The sequence below is a fragment of the Colossoma macropomum genome, unplaced genomic scaffold, assembly GCF_904425465.1.
Source record: "Colossoma macropomum unplaced genomic scaffold, Colossoma_macropomum, whole genome shotgun sequence".
NCBI classification, from domain to species: Eukaryota; Metazoa; Chordata; class Actinopteri; order Characiformes; family Serrasalmidae; genus Colossoma; species Colossoma macropomum.
This window is the reverse complement of record NW_023494797.1, coordinates 14,650,243-14,672,925: the sequence shown is the minus strand read 5'-3', so window position 1 is coordinate 14,672,925 and position 22,683 is coordinate 14,650,243. Positions and strand designations below refer to the sequence as shown.

The following is a 22,683-nucleotide window of genomic DNA, read 5'->3' as shown; positions in this document are numbered from 1 at the left end:
TAAACCTTAGTATGTAACAAGCCTGGAATTTTAAGGGCTTAATATAACTTATGAATACGCAACTGATAGTTAGCATGAGTTATGAATACAAACACACGGGTTCAAGTTATACACTCTCACAGGCAGTGACGTAGCCAGATTTTCATTTTAGGGGTCTTGGTTACAGCTTGAGGGGCATCTATCAAGGATTATGCCCCACTATATCACTATAGTGAGGCTTACAACCACCAACTGTTTCCTCTGGTAGCTTATGCTAAGAATTAGCACAGCTTAGCTACAATCCTACAATCTCCAGAAACAGTCTAACAGAGCTTCCAAGAGACTTGCATGTAGCGTTGCTCCCCCCCTCCAAGAGGCCAACCTTCATTTATTTAATGTCCTGTAAAAATGGCCATTCGGTAAGTTATTAATTTTCAGGAGATCTTTCTGAGGAGACAGGATATAAGACAATCCACCTGCATAAGGAAGGAGAAATGTAAAGAAAACTGGAGTTCATATTTATTTAAAGATTGTAACGTAGCAGGTGAGGAAGAAGCAGGCTGGAAGTACGTAATTTTTCCTTCCTAGAAGCATCTCTGCTTGAGCTTGCCCTGGCCAGAACACAGGCAAACTAATCCCAGACATGATAGACATACTTTCAAAACCAGCAAACACAAAAAGGCAAAAACAAGAGTAAAATACCAGAGAAACTATAATAATTCAATATAAAACCCACATTACAGCACATAAACTATGACTCAAAACTACCTGCCAAACTATAACAACACTTGGCAAAGAGATAAAGAAAATAATCTAGCGTATATATAAGCTGGGTTCCTAACAGCTGTGAAAGGCCTGGTAGACCACCAAAAAGGCCCACAGGTGTTGTGTCCATCCTTCCACTGTGAGGAGACAACTCAGTGCTAGGGGTCTGAAAGGATGTGTAGCTGTCAAGAAGGATCTGTTATGAATTCACACACTCACAGTTTAACATATACTCGCCCGTTATGAACACACTTGCAGATAAGTTACAGGCTAATGTCAGCTATGAGTACACACAGGTTAACATTAGATACAGGTCTCAATTAAAATGGACCATAACACAGTTTTACATACATGCTGTGTTGAGTTCAGCTTGATTCATGTTTCAGTTGTCTAGCTCTAATAGTAGTGTGACTCTATATTTTCAGTAATGCATGGGTTTCAGTGTCCCTACCTCACCATGTAACCTCCTCTGTAGATTCACTGACCCAGCCCTTTACCATAAAGCTAACACCTAGTTTAACCAGAAGAGGCTAGCCAAATAAACACAGGCCTTAACTGCACCACTGCTGCTACCACCATGTCTACTGTGAGATTATCACGTTGGACAGAGTTGTAGGTTTGTTGTGATGCCCGGCTTTCCTCATGCTGGTCTGCATCCCAGTGGTCCAGGCAGCGTGCCCTCTCTCTGTTTTTGTTGACTTGGTCAAAGGGCTGGCCAGGTAAATCACCATCCCTCCCACTGGCACTGCGCTACAGGTTTAGCCATGCTAAATCAGATCAATTTACTTGTAGAGGACTGAATTAATGGCCCAGTTGAGACGAAGCTCAGGTAAACAAGTGTCTGAGCCTGATGGGGTTGTGTTAAGCTCTCATCCTCTTCAATCCTAGGCTCGTTATTTATCTAAAGTTATTTATATCAAGACTTGTTTTTCTCAAACTACTGTGCAATACTTAAAACGCTTAAAAAAGATGCTTCTTCAAGGGTTCTTTAGTAAAGGCATTGGTTCTCCATAGCACCAAAAAGGGTTCTGCTATTGTTATGGCCCTGGTAGAAAAAAACAGCATAGACCAGCATGGCTGGTCACCAGCAAAACCAGCATATGTTGTGTTTCTGGATGCTGGTATGCTAGTCAATAGCACTGGAAGATGATATGTTGATCACCAGCAAAACCAGCATATCGCTGCTGTCGGAAGAAAATCTCAATCTCCAATTTTGTTGTTTTTCAGTTTTTTATGTAATTTGAAAATGCCTGTTGTTTTTTTACATTGTGTGCAAATTTCATGATAAATGGACTAAAAGAAATGGCCCAAAATGACTTGGAAAAAAAGTCTGGTTCCATTGACCTACATTAAAAGTGAAGTTTGTTTCCAAAGTTACCATTTTCGAGATACGAGGTTTTCTTCCGACGACAGCAATATGTTGTATTTTGGATGCTGGTATGCTGGGTGACCAGCTAAACCAGCACCAGACCAGGAGTAGACCAGCATAACCTAGCTGAGACCAGCATGGAATGCATGCAGGTCTGTGCTGCTTTTTTCATCAGGGAATGTCAAGCTTGTAGCAATGGACGAACCCTTTCTGGTGCTATATAGAACCATTTTCAAAAAAGGTACTATATAGAACAATATACAACACATTCTCCATCAATCCGAAGAAGCATTTCACTATGCAAAGAACCGTCTAAGCATGAAATGGAACTCATGGTTCTAAACAGAACTATTGCCTTCATTAAAGAACCCTGAAGAACCATCTTTTTTAAGCGTGTACTATAAAACTAAAATTTAAGTTATGCGGCTATGAGAGCCATTTAAGCTCCACTCACAAATTCACGCTTTCATGCTAACCGTTGGTTGCTGGCTGAACAAACTTTACAGAACTTTGGTGAAAGTCCAGTTCAACTTCACCAGAAACTGTAGTATGCAACTTTTTGTAGTATGTAAATCTTTTTCTTTGCCGTTTCATTAGTTACTAGCTAGGTGAGATTGTTGTCTGCGTTGCTGTGTGACCAGCAGTCAGTGCCGATCTTCAGAGTTAAAGGGTGAATTAGCGGTTCTACATTCACTCCAGTGTTTAAGATCATTTATTGTTAAAACTGTGTTGAATGATCAGCAGAGCTTTATTTTACTGTAACGGAGGATTATTTTGTTTTTATCTAAAAATGTAATCCTGCTGTGGAGCCACAACAGGACAGTAAAAGAGCCTCATGTTGCTGATCTGGTTTAGCATTTTAAACTGAAAAGCCAACATTATGTGGTGACTCTAAATAAATACTGCTACAATTTCTCAATAGCTTAAATGGGGTTTTTGACAACATCCTGCAAAGCGTGTCTAACCTAGGGACAGCTGCTATGCTAGCTAATTTGGCTAAAAAGTAATAGATGCGCCCCAAGCCACATAATAGCATGCTAAGCAGTATGTCGAGAATAGTACACCACCATTAGAAGCCCACTGATCAGAATATGTAGAGTACAGTTTTATGCTGTTTTGCATACAACCAAAATCTTCTTGGTGAAATCATAGCTCCAGTGCAAAAGTAAAGAAGCGGAGTCAGACAACAAACCTGTCCTGGCTGATCAGCTTCTTTTAGGGTAAAGGGCAAACTCTGTAAATTAGCTTTTTTGGTAAACAGTTACCTCCAGTGTGGGGACACACACACAGACCCTTAGGGTTTAAGAGGTTAAGTGGCTCCTGTGTGTGTTACAGGATGAAGCCTGGATTAGAGCTCTAATCTACTCTCCAGATTCCAGGGTGAGCACGTCCTCTCTAACGTCACACACACACTCAGTCCACCCACACGTGGCCAAACACACACCTTCCCTGATCCCCCCTTCCGTCTGTGCCTCACTTCAGTTAAGCCTGATATGAGTGGGCTCAGACGGCTTCACTCAGACATTGTGAGTGAACTTCAGGCCACTGTGAGTATTTAAGTTAAGTGTATAAGTTATAATTTCCATATAAGTAACTATTTGCAAAATTATGACTGATACGGCTCTCAGCCAGCCACAGTCGTCTCTGAACGTTCCTTCCTCCATCAACTCCATCAGCCAAAAACATTGACAGAACTCCTCAGAATGAACCTGCAGTGAAAATGGTGGTGGCAGTAAATTAGGATTATTAGACCAAGAAATTATGGAAACCTCACTAAGTAGTGAAAAGTCTGACAAACACTAGCCTGATCATCTGGTGGGTGGGGCTGTGATTGTTTCTTTCCTGAAGCTGAAAATGTTTTAAATTAATCTGAGTGGAAGAGTAGTGTTAAAACTATTAAAGGGGAATTCAACCAATTTTTCAAAATTTCTATATAATTCAATTATCAAGATGTAAGTAATTCAATGCGAATATAATGTGGATCAGAAACAGCAGCTCTGCTGGAGTTTTTAAACACCTCAGTGTCACTGCTGGACTGAGAATAGTCCACCAACCAAAAATATCCAGCCAACAGCGTCCTGTGGGCAGCGTCCTGTGACCACTGATGAAGGACTAGAGGATGACCAACACAAACTGTGCAGCAGCAGATGAGCTATCGTCTCTGATTTTACATATACAAGGTGGACTGACAAGGTAGGAGTGTCTAATAGAGTGGACAGTGAGTGGACACAGTGTTTAAAAACTCCAGCAGCACTGCTGTGTCTGATCCACTCGTACCAGCACAACACACACTAACACACCACCACCACGTCAGTGTTACTGCAGTGCTGAGAATGTTCCACCACCCAAATGGTACCTGCTCTGTGAGGGTCCATGGGGGTCCTGACCACTGAAGAACAGGGTTAAAGGGGGCTAACAGAGTATGCAGAGAAACAGATGGACTACAGGCTGTAACTGTAGAACTACAAAGTGCACCTTTTTTAGTGCACTTTTTTCTTTCCTTTCCCTCTCACTGCCTCAAGCTCATCTTTTATGTTGGTTTGGTGATTTTTGTGCTCTGGATAAGATTAAACTGTTTGTTGTTTAATCCTTGCTTCAAAACAGGTGATTGTACCAGATTTACCATATAGTCTGTGACATGAACATGGAGTATATCAGATTACTAGTGATTACATGCTTGTGTACATTCGGTATCAGCATAAAAGGGTCAAAAACGGCAAACGCTTCAGAAATACACAGATTCAGCTGAGAGTGCCCTCTGCTGAAACTTGTGATGTAACTTCAAAATACTTTTGGCATTCAAAATATTACTGTCCACTTTTCTCAGTGTCTTTAAACTGTTGAGCAAGACCAGTTATGTAACATTTCTTTTGTAAATATGCCTCGAAAACAGCTCTGCTTTCTTCCCCTGCGCAATGACCATGGATGTTTATCATGAGTAAATAAAAACACAGCGTTCTTGCCGGCAGCTTTGAAGCAGAGGTGGAAGCTTTGGAAGTTTTGGTAACAGTTTATCTGGATGATCTGCTGTAAATGTTTTGCAGATGCTTGTCATTAAATTATATTCATGTAGGGGTGTAATGGTGCACATATTTTCAGGTTTGATACCATTTTTGACTCTGAAGTGAAGATTTTTTATCAAAGATAGATGCCAAAAATTGCAATCCCAGAGAATTTATGAGTAATTTCAGAAAATGGCCAGTCTTTTAAAGGAGAATTCATGTATTTTGTAAAATTTCTGCATAATTAATTCATTTAGATGTAAATAATGTTGTCCAGAGTGGTTTGATGTGAAATGGTTCATTGTACAGAAACCTGACAGTGGTGCTGATAGAAACCAGAGGGTCGCCATGTCTACAACACAAATATAGCCTTTTTATTTACTATCCAAAATCACCAGTGAACCTACATGCATCAGTTTTTATATGTAGTGTTGATAACAATAACATAGTGGTCACTCTGAAAAAATAACTTTTCTTCGCCTTACAACAAGCGGATTAAACTCTTCAGACGTCTGGTTCCTATCAGCACCTCTGTGAACAATTCTGACTCTGTAAGTTTCTCTAGAATGGAGCATTTTACAGCAAACCATTCTGAATTACTTTGTTTACATCTTAACTTCATATTACATTATGGAGAATTCGGGAGCATGTATAGCATTAGCCCCACCCCTTCCCTGCCCACTTTACTATGATATGATATGCCCAGACACTTAGTTTTGATCATTGACTGATATTCATGAAATATGGTAAATGAGAGGCAAAAACTATTATAATATTTTTTTGTAAGTTTTTCAAAGTAGAATTGAAGTCATGACACCCTTATATTCAATTAAGCATCCATTAACATCACTTTGACTGCAATTTCCATCTATTTTGGGGGTCCCTCAGTCGAGCTATGCATTTTTATCTTTAGTAACATTCGTGGAATATATTTTGATGAGAATTTACAAAAATTTACAATACTGAAAAGTGAACTTTTCATCTTCGCAGGTGAGCAAGCAAAAGTGTTTTTATTGTGAATAAATCCTATTATTGTATGGTGACAGTTGGACATGGAAGCTGCAGTTTTCTGTTTTATCTCTGCACGACCATCTTTATGGAGAGGTATGAACAGTTTTGACAGGAAGGGTTTCTAACCCCTCCCTTTTCTCCCATCATTGCTCGCTAGCAGCTCAACGCAGAGTCACATTTTACAGAGAAAGCCAACAGTGTCCTACGTAACCTGATAACAGAATTATGGAGAAAACTATTTTTTTAATCATATCATTACAAATATCTAATTGATTTCCATTTCAGAAAGAGGCTCGAACCAGAACATAACATTTGTCTTGAGCCTGGTTCTAATACGAACCCCTAAAGTTATTTAAACTTAATCTTAAAACTTACCTTAAACTTGGATCTGAACGTTGCTGAGAATTATCTAAGTTCCTCTATATAGTTTGTTAATAAAGTGAGTATCTGTAGATCCTCTATAGCAGACCATCCAAATAGAGCGAGACCGTTCTGTTTCAGCAGAAATAGACAGTGAATGAAACACAGCTCCACTTCGGTTAGGCTGTTTGGAATATTTATGTGCAGAGAATGCGACCCCTGTGTCTCCTCGCACACGTTTCAAGCCTTTTCCAATATGCAGGAGATACAGAAGAGCATTGAAAAATTAATTGGCTCTGTCAGAAGAGCAGAGAGGGGTGTTGTGCTAGGATCTGTGTTTCGCTCCCTTGTGTGTGGGTGGGCTCTCTGCTGGCCCTGAGGCACAGAATAAAGCTACTAAAGTTAAAGCACGTACTGCACTTTAGCACACTGAGATACTGGCCTCCCCTTTATAGCCACAGTGACAACACAGCACACAGATTGGGAACAAGCTGCACCATCTGGATCATAAACAAGTGTCTATCTGTGTGTGTGTGTGTTGCTGGTGGAATAAATATAGATTTTTATCACAATTCTTCTCTTTTAAGGCTTGTTTAGGTCTAAAATAAAATGATAAACCTCAAAAGTGAGATTTATGAACAATCACAAGCAGTACAGACGCTGTCACTGTCACTAACAAAAGGAAATTAAACACTAATAACATTTAGCAACTAAATGTTTGCAACTGTGTAAAAAGTAGTTTCCTTTTCACACAAATATACTTAAATATTAAGTATAATTATTTGAAAATACTCAGGAAATTACACATCTTTCAACATTTTACTGATTAAATCCAGCTAGTTCCTACCCTCTGCTGCTAAACACCACCTAAACCTTAACCCAGGACGTAAAGGGTAAGCATTAGCATTAGGAAGACTGTTAGCTTTAGCAATAATTTTTAATATTATTTTGGCAAAAAGTCAACTTTCCACAATTTTCCACAACTCCACAACTTATGCCAAATGTTTTTGATTTACCAAGACATGTTTGGTGTCTGAGGTTTGCTTCTTTCCTTTGTAATTATATAGCTAATGGCTAATGTAGCAAACAAGTAACGGAAGCTTATAATGGCTAGGTTAGCATACAAACTCCATGCCTACATCCCACACAGTTCTTTCAAACCATCATGAGTTATTAAATAATCTTAAATAAACTTTCTTTCGTAGTTTCTGATACTGTATGATTTACTATTGTCTGCTAAAAACATGCTTCAACATAGCTGCTACTTCTGTTTCTAGCTGTACTTTGTGTTTTTGTCAATTTTTATAGATAACAGTATGTCATAAAGTGAAAGAAACCACATAAGCAAGTCTATTTGAGATTACATTATAACTTAGCATGGTTTTAAGCATGAAGTTGGTGCACTTAAGGTTCTATTCGTAGCCTAAAGAAGCAAACGTCTTGGCTGATTGGGGTAAAATTGGGGTAAAATTGGCAAAAAAACGTGTAAATCAGTTTCCAAACTAGCACTTCAAATGTGGGCTTCACAAGGTGTTTTAATGAAATTTTAATTTAGATTTGAAGGGTTTATTTCCAAAACACATTAAAAGGCACTTTCATTAGTGTTCTTTTTGGGAGGGAGCTTCACATGTAATACCAGAATTATTATGATCAATACCACCTTTATCAGAATTTTTTTTTGTCTTTTCAAACTCTTTACAGTGGTATATAAAATTTGGGTGCCCTTGGTCAGATTACATGAAAAAGTAAGTACACATCCTCTACAGAGAACACAAATCTGCACATTTTAATGCACAGTTATTGTTTATTTCCTGACCTAAGATATTGGAGAAAAAAAAATAAACACAAAATGTGGTCTGTGCAAAAGTTATGGCATATTTTTTTTATTTTTTTCCCCAATACATTAAACTAAATGAATAGCAACTGTGCACTAAAACTGCATAAAAATGCCTGTTTAAATTTTTGCATACAACTGCATATCCAAAATTACTGCAAACGGACACACAGCATTTTGGAAGGGTTAATAATTCTCATATTAACAACAATGTTGCCATCACTACCTATGATTACACATGTTTTTTGGTGATGTGTTTCTCTTGGGAGTTAATTTTTCTCTGAGTGCACTGCTCATGACGTAAGGAACAGGTTAAAGTCAGGGTCATAAGTCAGAGGTCACAAGGTATGTTTGCTGTACCTGAACACATCCATCCCCCAGCCCGCCACGGCTGTGAAGAGCCTGGGGCCCAGGTCTCGTGCAGGGTTAATAGGATATCCGCAGTTCAGCCCCATGGACACTCCGATGGCCAGGATGGTCAGACCAATGATCAGCGGTTCCATCCCCTTAGGAGCACCCATGTTCTTCCTGTCCACTATGGCCAGAATGCACAGCACCAGCGCCCCTGTGCCGATCACCTGTGTCAATAAGCAGTAATGATTACACCACTGAAAAACACTGCCGCTGTCTGTGTGTTTGTGGAACTGGACGCTCATCATGTGAGAGAAACGCTACTGGATACACATGTCTATGTACACAGGGTTATATTGTTAAAAGGTTCTATATTGATCTTAATACATATTATTCAGTAACTAATATGAATTATGTGACTATTTACATTTACTTATATGGTCTTAAAGGGGAATTCCACCAATTTCTTAAAATTTCTGCATGAATCAATGGATAAGATGTAAACAAAGTCATTCAGGTCGTTTGATGTGAAATGATCTGTTTTTCAGAAACTTGCCCAGCCAGAATTGTTCACAGTGGAGGTGATAGGAACCAGAAGTCTGAAGAGTTTAATGCCTCTACAAGCTCCCTCACAGGCAGTTATTACGTGAGATGGATATAAATATGTTGCTTAAAGTCTTAACAATAGTTTTACATTTTGTCACTCACACCTAGCTAGTAATTTCTTTCAAAAATGTATCCAGACCTATCAATTTTCATTATTATTTTACTTTAAATATATCACAATACTTAAAAACATTTTCACAGTACACTCGTTAAACTGAGTAATGAGATCTGAGGAAAGGGGAAATGTATTATAGGCTCAGATAAGCAAATAAGCAAATAGAACCTCAAACATATGTAACTGTAATCAGATAACTGACCACTTGGATTTAAATCAAAAGGTCAAACATTTGATTAAAAATCTACAAACTCACATTATCCATGTGTATTAAATTGGACATCTCTAACTGGCAGGAACAAGGAAAGTAGCCTAAACCTATTCTTTAGTCCAGCGTTCAGCAACCCAAATGTTAGGAAGAGCTATTTTGTCAAGTTTCAACAAAAATCGAACCACCTTGGGAGCCACAACATTTTATGACCATTTTATTGAAGTAATGTTTTACCATCTTGGCTGTAAATATGTCTCAGTATGTGCTAACGTCTTAGAATAGGCTAAAAAACATAAACAAAATCACAGACCTACTCTGCTCCAATTTAAGCTTTAGCTCAGCTGTAGCTGCTTTTCTCACATCTCCAGCAGGAAACTTTTCCTCAAAAGTAGAACAGTTTCTTCTAAAATGTCTTTTAACATTCGACTTTTTACAAGGCATAAATCAGCTTCTCGTTCACCAGCAACTTGTTTGAATTTTCCTGTTCTATCTTAAATGGTGCCTGAGGTGCCAGAATGTAGCTAGCTATGTAGCTAACTGTTGCACTATTTAAGGTGGAAAGTGAAAATTCAAACAAGAAGCTGATGATTGAGAAGCGACTTCAGCTTTGTGACTTTTTAGTGTTTGACAGTTTCTCGTTGCAGATTAAACGTACCAGGAAACTGAAGCTGAAGTGATTATAAATGCAAATAATTCATCTCCAGTTGCATTAGTCTCCAAATTATCGATGTTCGTCTTAAAACTCTCTCTTTGCAGTTTTGTTAGCTACTAGCCAGGCAAGATTGTTGTCTGTGTTGCTGTGTGACCAGCAGTCTGTGCACCAGGGTTAAAGGAAGAATTAGTAGTTCTACATTAACTCCAGCATTTAAGACCATTTATTGTTAAAACTGTGTTGAATGATCAGCAGAGCTTTATTTTACTGCAAAGGAGGATTATTTTATTTTTACCTATAAATCTAATTTTGCTGTGGAGCCACAACAGGAACTGAGATGTTGCCGACCCCTGAGTGGCTTTATTAATAGTGACTTATACAATAGTACTTATAAATATCTTAACCCATTCAGAAATTTTGTTTTAAGTTTGCATAGCTCTAAAAAGGTCATTAAAAAATGTAGTGTAAAATTACTGCCATTAAGACTACAAAGGTGGCAAACCAAAGATATACTAATTACAACTTTACCGGATAAACTAGTTAACTGAAACCATGAAACATCAAACATTTTTGGGGATTGAAACAAAAATTACAACAAAAACTCCTGTGAAATAAACTGTAGATGAAGAAATAAAAGGTAATTAACATAAACTGACAAAACTGCAAGGAATACTGGGAAGTTCTAGAAACAGGCTGCTCAAGGCTGCACAAACATTTACAAAATATAACAGCTTTTCCAGGACAAGAATTCATGTACTCACATAGCTGGGAAAAATTTGGAATTAAATCGGTAAAGCGTGACGTAAGTGACAATAGTGTTGGGAAAAGTAGCTTCTTTAGGAAACAGCCGAGTCTCAAGACGCCTGGTGGAAGATAATTTCCTCTAAACTGGTACAGAATTGCAGAGATTTGTCCTGATTCACATATTTTCAGCAAAAAATTTCTTAAAACATAACATTTATAAATATATGACCAGTTAAAAAGCAATTAAACACTCATCCTGACATACACATTTAACTAAGTTGCCCCAGTCTTTATATCTTACTTTAATAAAGGTTAAACTAAAGAAAAGGCTCGCAGATGAAGGTCAGATCCTACAGCTCCTCTCTCCTGACCCCAAAACTCAAAGTTTTGGCAACAAGGTTTAATCCCGCTGCCCTGGGTTTCTTCTGTTTGTGTCAGTTATGCAATCTCCTGCTAGAGACTGTAAGACCAAGTACACTGTTTGCTCAGGTACAGCCTATACTGTTCAAGCATGTTTTTTTCCATATGAATGAATAAAGGGTTGCTCAACATCCTGGAAGTCACTGGACTTATATAAAATATAATGCTCATACCTCTGATTCCATCGCAGTCAGTATACGCTCTGTAGAGAAATGTTTTTGAAACCTTTCATGTGTCACCATCATACAAGTATGATAGCAATACCTTAGCAACCACCTGGAATACCATCATAAAAGGTGTAGCAACACCTTAGCAACCACCTGGAATACCATCATAAAAGGTGTAGCAACACCTTAGTGACCACCTTGCATAGCATAGGAAAAGGCTAGCAGCACCTTAACAACCACCAAGGATACCACAGCAACAGCCTAGCAACGCTGTAACAACGACCTAGGATACCACAGCAACACTTTAGCAACCACCTGAGATACCACAGCAATGGTCTAGCAACACCTTAGTAAACACCTGGAATGCCATAGCTATGACCTAGCAACACCTTAGCAACCATCTTGCATAGTATAGAAACAGGCCAGCAACACCTTAGCAACTACCTGAGATACCACAGCAATGGCCTAGCAACACCTTAGCCAACACCTGGCTTACCATAGAAATGGCCTAGCAACACTTTAGCAATAGGAACAGGCTAGAAACACTGTAACAATGACCTGGGATACCACAGCAACACTTTAGCAACCACCTGAGACAACAGCAATGGCCTAGCAACACCTTAGCAACCATCTTGCATAGTATAGAAACAGGCCAGCAACACCATAACAACCACCTTGAATTGCATAGGAAATGACCAAGAAACACCTTAACAACCACCAGGGATACCACAGCAATGGCCTAGCAACACCTTAGCAACCGCCTAAATAACCACCATGCTACGCCCTAACAACAAACTGAAAATACTCAAGAAACACCAAAGAAGCTGCCTGGAATTACTATATGAATCCAATCAAGTTGTCAAAAACAATCAACAGAGCACCTGCTTTAACTTTTGAAGCGTTATAAGTTGGCTTTTGTCCAGCTAACTAAAGTTTGTTCATAAACTTTCCTTTTCTAGTTATCACTGTCATTTCTTATTTAATATAAAAATGGAAAAAACTGTCTTTAGGTAAGAGTAATATAAACTGAAACTATGGAGGACAAAAACACGGATTTCTTGATTTGAAAAAAATATATAAATTAGCGTGACTGTTTGGCACCGATCTCAGGAATGACTCAGATAAGATGCACCCAGTTGTCTAGTTTTAAACATCCCCAGTTGTTTCCACTACAGACGATAAATGAGAGGCAGTTTTACATTTACATACATGTCATATTGATAGACAGCTTGCGTTTTTTTCTCTTAGAAATATTAATTTAAAACAATAGAAACACTGAATAGTGGTGTAAAAGTAAAGATACTGAGCGAACATAACATCAGCTCATTAGCCAGTGATTACCCTCTCTCCACTATGACCCTCTAAAGGCGACTCTCTGAATATTTTAAGCTTTTTACCTCTGTGCATTTTAAGGCTGGGACAGTAAGCATCAAAGATGAATGAACAGCGGTTTTCCCAAGCACACGTGTTTTACTCAGCACACTCAAATGGAGCTGTGGTTAGTTCATGCATGTCCGTGTTGTTCATTATGCTCAAATGCACACAGAAGCCTTTGGAGGAGATCCAGTACCTACTGTTCATACTGTACGTGGAAATATAGTTATTACATAACTATCAACAATAAACTTGAACTCCGGTGATCATATACACTGATGCTGCGTACAAACCCAGGAATTCCCGTTATTATTTATAGGATAAAATGTTTTCTCACCTGATCAATAAATCCATTTAGTACTGAGAGGTGTTTTCCTGGATAGGAGGCAAATATATTTGCTGTGGCGTTTTCACCTGTTACCAGCAGCGCTCCATTCGTGTAGTCCATCAAGGCATCTGTAGAAATTAGAGGTGCTTGTTTTTATCAGCTTTTCTCATTAGTTAATGTTGTATTGGTCATTTTAAACAACGTGACTTTGCCATGCAGTATTGTGCACTCTTAAAAAGGATATGTGAGCTCAAAGAACCTTTTAAAGCTGTAAAGACTTATCAAATAAAGTAAAGGTTCTTTACCATTTTTAGGGGTTCTTTCAATAACCTTTACATTACGTGGAGGGTCTTTGTGCTCACACCTCTCATACACAAACATGGTTTTCCAAGGAATCATCCACTGAAAAGTATTTTTATGGGAACTAGAAGCGGTTCTTCTATGGCATCATACAAATACGCTTTCATTTTTAAGAGTGCGAGCTGTATACACAATGGCTGTCAAAAGTTTGGGGACACATTTAGAAATGTACATTTTCATCAAATTATGTACTTTTTTAGTTAAGTAAGAAAGTCTTGTTAACATAAAGCTGCTATGCGCTAATCCCTCATATTTATAGTTATATTTAGCTTCAGCACTAAAGTGTCTTCAGTGGTGTGAAGAAAAGGTTTTAACAATGATGACATGAAAGTTTTTTTTTTCCAAATTAAAAGCTCAGACTGAGACTCTTTTGGCCCAAAGGCTGGTTTTAACAGCTGAAAGGTTTGAGTGCTGACATCACACATTGAGATACAAAGCGCATCCTTTGGCTTTATTCCCAAGCTAGCACTGTCACTTATTCACTCACTAATATTTATGTGTGATGCTGTTTTCTTTAACATATTATTACAAACCAACAAAAAACCTGATCATTTGCAGCTTTTAAAAAAGTCTAATGTTGTAGAGAAACAAGAGCTCAGTGTGTTTCTGCTGCTGTATATACGTGTGTAAATACAGTATAACACAATATGCCCTAGTTTGAGATGTTGAGCTGATATTTATATGGTTCTGTGAACATTCAAGCGCTAGTCTACTGCCCTGCTATCTGTGGGTTTTATGAAGTGTTCACTCACCATAGTAAAGCCCAAAGACAGCACAGGATCCAGCAAAAGCTCCGATAAACTGTGCAGCCACATACACTGGGAATTTCTTCAGCGATAGCTTCCCCAGGACCACCATAGCCAGTGATACAGCCGGGTTAACATGCCCTCCTGCAACACAGAGAGACATTAAAGCAATGAGACATGAGAGGCCTTGCATTACAGTGATTTTACCACAGCTAAATGGTGTTGCTACATTGTAAAAAAATAAAATAATGTACAATTACAGAAATTTACGTACAATCATTTCTCCAGTAATTTACCATTCATTACCAGTACTCATTACAATACTGTAAAATATCTAAATGTGGTGTTTCTACACACCTGCATTTCTAATGTACAGCTCTAATGTGCATCTAGGTTGCCTGTGGACCCTCAGTTTTGTTACATTGTGTGGAGTAACATGGAAAAATATTAGCAGGCACGATGAATTTATGCACACTGAACATTCATGCATGCTGTTACATAGTTAAGAGAACTATCATGCTATTTTTCACAACAGCATGATCCTGTTAATCAATCACACTGTGAACTGAACATCACATTACAGCAGTTACTGCACTTACATCACTGATTAAGACTACACAGATGGCAGTAACCAAATATCTATTAATAATCACATTAGGAGATGAATTATTAACTGAAACACAAAACACTAGGACCGAACAATTTGGGGAAAATATGAGTTTTCTTAGCAATATTGTGATTTAAATGCTATTATTTTCGATACATTAAGTTGCTGAATTATGATAATGTTGAATTATAAAGCAATTAAAATTGTAGCTCTTGTGATTTTAAAAAATGCCCTTTTTCAAATGGCAATTTTAATATAAAAATGATCAATTATGATCAAAAACTCCTGTGGCATGAACTGTAGATGAAAAAAAAATAGAAGTTAATTAACATAACATGACAAAATCACAATAAATGCTGGGAAGCTCTAAACACCCCATCCCCCAAACCCACCACAAATAACAGCTAATTACATTAAAATCCAACACTTTAACCTCTTTATAAGGAAATTTGACCTGTATTTCCCAGAATGTGCAATTCATTACAGCAACTGGTTGTTTTAGAAATACAATAGATTACTGCAGTGTTTCTGTTTCAAATTTACATAAATTTTTTACAATGTAGGCATGACGCAAAGTGGACTAAAATCACTGTAATGTATAGTCTTGAGCGGCTTACTGCTCTAAATGTTAACAAAATAGTGTTTAATAAATACTTTAATTTAGTATTATTAATTCTATTCAATGTGATTTGTTAAATATAGGCTATGATTGCCAAGCAACATAAGAGCCAAAGATTATTCCATGAACAACACAATGGTGTTTAATGACTTAACATGGAGTTCAACTGATGTGTGAGTCAATGACTTCGATTGTGTCTCAGCTAAACATACACTACATGAACAAAAGTATTGGGACACACCTCTTAATCATTGAATTCAGGTTTTCCAATTAGTCCTATTGCCAAAGGTATATAAAATCAAGCACTTAGTCATGCAGGTCTGCCTTTACCAACATTTGTAACAGAATGGGTCGTTCTGAAGAGCTCACTGAATTCAAGCCTGGTACTGGAATAGGATGCCACCAGTGCAAGCTTCTAGATTTTCCACAATCAACTGTAAGTAGTTTTATTGAAAAGTGGAAGTGTTCAGGAGCCACAGCAACTCATCCATGAAGTGTCAGAACACGTAAAGTTACAGAACATATTCTGTGGAGTGATGAATCACGTTTCTCTATCTGGGAGTCTGTTAGATGAATCTGGGTTTGGGGAACGCCAGGAGAACGTTACCTGCCTGACTGCAAAGTGCCAGCTGTAAAGTTTGGTGGAGGGGGGATAATGATATGGGGTTGTTTTTTAGGGGTTGGCCTAGATCACTTAGCTCCAGTGAAGGGAAATCCTAATGCTTCAGCACCAAGACATTTTGGACAATTCTATGCTTCCAACTTTGGGGGAACAGTTTGGGGAAGAACCTTTTCTATTCCTGCATGACTGAGTCCCACTGCACAAAGCAAGGTCCATAAAGTCATGACTGGGTGAGTCTGGTGTGGAAGAACTTGACTGGCCCTCACAGAGCCCTGACCTCAACCCCATCCAACACCTTTGGGATGAACTAGAGCAGAGATTGTGAGCCAGGCCCTCTCGTCCAACTTCAGCGTCTAACCTCCAATGGTCTTCTGGATGAATGGGCCAAAATTCCCACAGACACTCTTCAACATCTTGGAGAAAGCTTCCCAGAAGAGTGGAAGCTGTTATAGCTGCAAAGGGGGGGACCAAATCCATATTAATACCTCAGTTTAGAATGGGAGTCATAAAAGCTCCTGTAGGTGTCCCAATACTTTTGTCCCTGTAGAGTATATTAGATATTAGAACCAGAATAAGTTGATGTTCCTAACCTCAGCAGCCACTGCCCACTGTAGCTATCGATTTACTAATGGGTCAAAACTGCTGATAGATTGGGTGCACCACGTTTAAATAATCCATATTTTGTGGTCATTGATTGCATGGTGGTTAAAAGCACAATGATGACCAACATGTGTTGGTTGGAAGATGCATTATCAGCTATTAGGATCAATGGAAGCCTTTGAGGCCATCAACCAACATCTAATGTAAGTGTCATCTCTACTGGCCTGACCGCTTTGAGCTGTTACATTCTCTACACATTAAAACTGGAGGTCAAAGAAATGAGACTCATAATAACTGTGCAAAACCTGGTAGACACCAAAACTGCCCCCTCAGATAAACAGCACTTAAAGCTTTCATCTTTGAGAGAGAGGAGAAAATCAAGCTGCTTCAGATCTGAAAACATCCACAGGTGTGTCTGTCCATCCTTCCACTGTGAGAAGACGACTCAGCACTGTGGGTCTGAAAGGATGTGTAGCTGTTAAGATGCCTTACTGAGAAAAGGAGACAGACATTTGTGCTTGGGATTAGTGTGAGAAGCAGAAAGTACAACCAATGTCTAAGACTGAACTTTGGAGGTGTGAAAAAATATCCCTGTAGATTTCCTGAAAAGTGAAGTGAATGGAAGCTGCATTAAAAGCAAAGTGTACACCGAAAAGCTTGATGTTATAATTAGTTTTGAGGCCTGTTATAGTGGAATTTTGTTAATAACAGTGTTTAAGGAAAATAAATTGCACTTAAGGATCTGGAGCTATTTATTATGTAATGGTTATGCATACAAAAAGCAAAACCGAGGTTCTGATATGACAGCAGAGATAAACTCTCTTCCTTTCTAGCTAAACCATACTGTTGTTCACAAACATTGTCCACAACAACCGGCTGAAAAAGTCTATGGGAATTGGCTCTGACATAATCTGCCTTAGTCTTCTTAGGCCACTGTATGGCGTAGGAGTGACCCTGCTTTAACTCCACTACACAACGAGTAAAACCGTCCTGCTTTTGCCCTCGTTTCCTCTTCCCGGCCCCTCTAAACCTCGGGAAAAACAAACGGAAAACTGTGGCCTCTCCCTCCCTCGTGCCTCCTCCCCACACACCCCCTGCCCCGCCCTGCTTGGGTCCTGCGCCCCAGAAAAGCTCATTACTTCAATACCTATGATCATCATCACACATGTCAGCGTTGGGCGTGTAAGCCTCCCCTGGTCACATGGGTTACTGGACTAACTCGCCTACTCAGGCTGCTAATGCAACACTATGGATAGTGATTGCTAGCCACAAGAAAAGTCGGTTAGCTGACCAGTGACCACTGACACAGTGAAGAGTGGCCTAGCTGATCACTGACTATAAGCTCAAGGAAAATTGCCTTCCGCTTCGGAGACCCTGCTTATGAGCCTGCCCATGGGTGGTCTTAACCCCTTAAAACCCAGAGTTCAATTTCTAACTTTCATAACTGCATATCTTTCATATTAGTATGACAGTATTTACTAAATATTAAGTCTTTAGATTAATAACAAATAAATAAACAGGATATTAATTGGTTAACTCATTAAACCTCACTGACGTCCACATTCTAAGGCTTATTACTCAGTTATTACCTGGAGTTATTATCAAGGGGAATAAAGGGGAATTCCAAAATTAGCAGTAAAAAGAGTTTTTATATGTAATGTTAATAATGGTAATTGCATTAAATTGCATGGTGATTGCATATTTTAGGCCAAAACCATTTCAAAACTATCATAAAACAATATTGTCTGGTTCCTATCACCACCACTGTGAACAATTCTGACTCAGTAAGTTTCTCTAGAATGTAAAATTTCACAACAAACCAGCAAAAACAATTCACTTTTAAGGGTCTGTGGAGTTTAATATGACCGTTTATTTTCTAGGATTTGTTTTCTATGAGTTGTTACATTCAGTATCAGTCATTTGGTTTAATGCAGCACTGACTAGACAGTAGCAGCTCTCCATCATGTGGCTGTATGTTGCTTTTGTAATGTGGTTTTCCTCTGGATTTGGCTGTTGGCTGCAAAAAAAATCTGCTGTGTTTTCTTTTTCATGCCTCATTTCGCTTTACTGATAATGTGAAATGCCAGTCCAATTTCAAATTACCGTTCATGGCGCTTCAATGATGCTGCTGTGTGATTTAGCCCACACACTGCCTTATTCAGCAACTCCCCAACAGGAATAAAACGAAGTGACATTTAGAAGAAATTCCTGAGTCGTCTCTGTAATTGTTATAGATTACAGGAATCCATAAAGAATGTACCCAATAAAGTAAACACGCACTCATATATGCGTATCAGGCGGCTCGTCCATTTAAGCAATCAAGCACTGCTTAATAGAAATAATATGGAAAAAAATCAAACCAAATTTATTTCATAATCATAATATTTGCTTAGTCACTGATGCATATAAAGCTGTAAGCAGAGGTTTGAACACTCTCACTCAAACGTCGTTTTGTTGATTATCTAAGTGAAGTTCACACATCCTCTACAGAGAACACACTCAACTTATAGCATATAATGTGTGGGCCCTATATAGCACCAAAAAGGGTTCTTCTATTATTAAAGATTGACATCATAACTACAGAAGCACCCTTTTTGGTGCTATATAGAACCCTTCTTCAAAAAGGTTCTATATAGAACTACATATATCACATTTTTCATCAATATGAAGAACCATTTCATGTTGCAACGAACCCTGTGATCATGCAAAGGGTTCTTTGAGTGGTCATGGTTCTATATAGAACCATTTTCTTTACTAAAGAACCCCTTAAGAACCATAATTTTTAGGAATGTGGGTTAAGTTCCATAAGTTTGTATTGTAGCTCTGAACACCTTCAGGGGAAGAAAACCAAGCCAGTGGACAACATCTGGATCAAAGTCCAGAAGGACAGCTACACTGTCCAAAAGTAGATCCAGCATTTCTTCTGAAATGAAGGGTATTAATAGGGAGTTTGTCCCTCTTTGCTGCAGTAACAACTTCTACTCTTCTGGGAAGCCTTTACATTAGATGTTGGAACATTGCTGTGAGGATTTGATTGCAGCCACAAGAGCATTAGTGAGGTCAGGTACTGTTGTTGGATGGTGAGGTCTGGATCACTGCAACTCATTCCAAAGGTACTGGAGCTCCATCACTCCAGAGAACGCAGTTCCACTGCTCCACAGCCCAATGCTTGGGGGGCTTAATCCTCTCTAGCCATCGTTTGGCACTGGACATTATAACCTCAGGCTCATGTGTGGCTGGACACTGAATGACCCGTGGCACAAAAGGAGGGCATTATGTTGATACGTTATCGTTATTGTGATAAATTACATCCTAGTACGCTTCTCTATCATGGGTATCGTCTCTTTTTCAATAACACTAAAAAATAGCAGAAAAACTGTATAAGATTTTTTAAAGAACCTTTTAAAAATGGTTCTATATAGCACCAAAGGGGGTTCCACTTATGTTTTTTTTTTAATAAACTGCAAAATAACAGTTAGCTGATTGGATGTCATCAGTTCATTATGATATCGTCTTATTTCATTAAAGTGGAATTCCACCAGATGTTCAAAATTTATTCACACTTAAATCGTTAGGATGTAAACAAGGTCTCTCAGAGTGGTTTGGGGTGAAATGCTCTTTTCTAGTGAAACTTACCAACTCAGACATATTCACAAATGGTGGTGATAGGAGTCAGATGTCCACCACTAAAAGCTCCTTCACAGAAAGTTATTGCATAAAATGATCATAAGTATACTGTCTAATGCCCCAGATATTGTTTATGGTAGTTCTGAGAAGGTTTTAGTGAAAAACATGTATTTTTCAACCCATTCATGGCAGAGAGGTAGATTGTAAGGCAAAATAGTGCCCAAAGAAACATTACATTTTCAGATGTATCACTCTTTGTACCATTATCAGCATGCATATAAACACTCAGGACACACGTGTAGGTCCACTGGTGGTTTTGGATAGTAAATAAAATGCCTGGACATGGTGACCCCTGGTTCACCGTGATGAAATCTGAGTCTGTAAGTTTTTCTACAACAAACCATTTCACATCAAACCACTCTGAATGGTATTGTTTACATCTTAATGCCTGAAATATACTGGAATTTAGATTTTTTTGCTTAGTTTTTTCTCCTGTTCCTTCTTAAATAGCTGCTTTTCCAAATGTTGACATTTAATCACTGTATTCATAGCATGTTCTAAAATGGCACTACTGTTTTCTGGTTTTCTTCTCAAACCAGTAAAGCTAAATATCATGACACATATTGTAAACTGTGAAAATGTCTTCACGTATCGTAATATTTTTGTCATATCAGGCACCCTTACTGGGCACAGAGCACCAACACAGTAAGACGCTGCCCTTCACTCAGTTGTGCAATTCTCTAATCCTGCAGTTCATATGAAGCAGGAGTCTTCATTACTTTCTAAACCAAGTCCACCACTCCCTCCCTGCGGACAAAGGTCAGGATGGAGTGCCCAGTATGGGGCATATTAAGTCCAGCTGTGTGGGGCTTACTATTAGTGCTCAGGAAGCCTTTTCCACTCCACACAGTAGAGTGGACAGTAATAGACATTTACATTGAGACAGACATGCATTTTTGATTCATCATAATAATGAACACTTTTTCTGTAGTTCCCTGGTAACATTTAGAACTCATACATAACACACTCATATTTTAGCTTACAAACTAAACATGTATTTGCTTTATCTGGTTTTATTCAAAGTAAAGGAATGATTTGATTTAAGTGGTGGAAAGCAAAATAACGGTTTACGTACAAACGTGTAATCGTACAAATCAACTTCAAATCATCCTCCCTTTCCAGTTCTCACAGTGTGGAAACCTACTGAGTATCTACATACATGTTTATGCAATGATGAAGGCTGCATGTTTTTGATGGGCTTTAATTTAAAGAGCAGAGCCTGGACTGACCAAAGATCACAGCAAAGTAAAGACCTCACAGTTTAGACAAACAGCTAAATACAACCTTTGCTTTCCCACGTTTTTCAGTCTAGACTAGGTTTACCATGCAGACTAGACTGTTATATCTTTCTCATTATTTCAGTATTTAATAAACCCCATTCTGATTAGATACATCCCCCTCTATTGTCATCTGCCATATATAAGTACATTGTATTGTATAAATAAGCTCTACATATTTGGTTACTTACATATTAATTAAGTGTCCACTGGTCTTGGTCAGTTGGTTAACTACTGTCTCAAAATTATTTTGTTGTGTGGACACTGGGCCTGTACTGTGCAAAAGTCAAAGACCACCCTTCATTTAATTAATTTCCAGTCAAAATGGCCATTAAGGACAAATGATTCATTTATTGAGAATATTTAAGAAAAGAATAAGAATAGGATTGAAGAAATTACATGCAAAACTATCCACTTGTGTAAGGAAGGGCAAAAATAAGTGAAAAAAAAAAGAAAAAAAATTTAAAGCTACAGAGAAAATGGGACTCCCAACAACCACCTGCAAGGCCTCACTGAGAAAAGAAAACAGACAAATAAAGTAGAATTAAACAAAAAAAGCTATTGGCGTTCTCAGAACAATGGATTGACCACCCCAGAATCCAGACCTCAACATCACCGAATGATTTTATTTACTTGGATTGTGAGAAACAGCATAAACAACCAACTTCTAAGACTGAACTTTGTAGGTATGCAAAAACATCCCTGCAGATTTCTTTGAAAAACTGAAAGCGAGTCTCCTGAAAAGGATGGAAGCTGTAATAAAGGCTCTGTTGAGACACTAAAAATGTAAAAATGTTATATTATATGTAGTTGGTGAGACTTCTATGTAATTTTCTGTTAAATATATATTTTCTGTTTTTCTCATGGTGCTTAAAAA

At 38.3% G+C, this 22,683-nt stretch overlaps 1 protein-coding gene across 1 annotated transcript in view; it reads right to left on the bottom strand.

Moving 5' to 3' along the window:
* aqp9b (aquaporin 9b) overlaps positions 1 to 22,683 on the bottom strand; it is a 31,192-nt gene that overhangs the window by 3,207 nt on the left and 5,302 nt on the right. The window contains exons 3-5 of the mRNA XM_036584390.1: positions 14,401 to 14,538; positions 13,298 to 13,416; positions 8,681 to 8,898 (exon numbers count right to left, since the gene is read on the bottom strand). Of these exons, the coding sequence (XP_036440283.1) occupies positions 8,681 to 8,898; positions 13,298 to 13,416; positions 14,401 to 14,538 (475 nt within the window). The remainder of the gene's footprint in view (positions 1 to 8,680; positions 8,899 to 13,297; positions 13,417 to 14,400; positions 14,539 to 22,683) is intronic.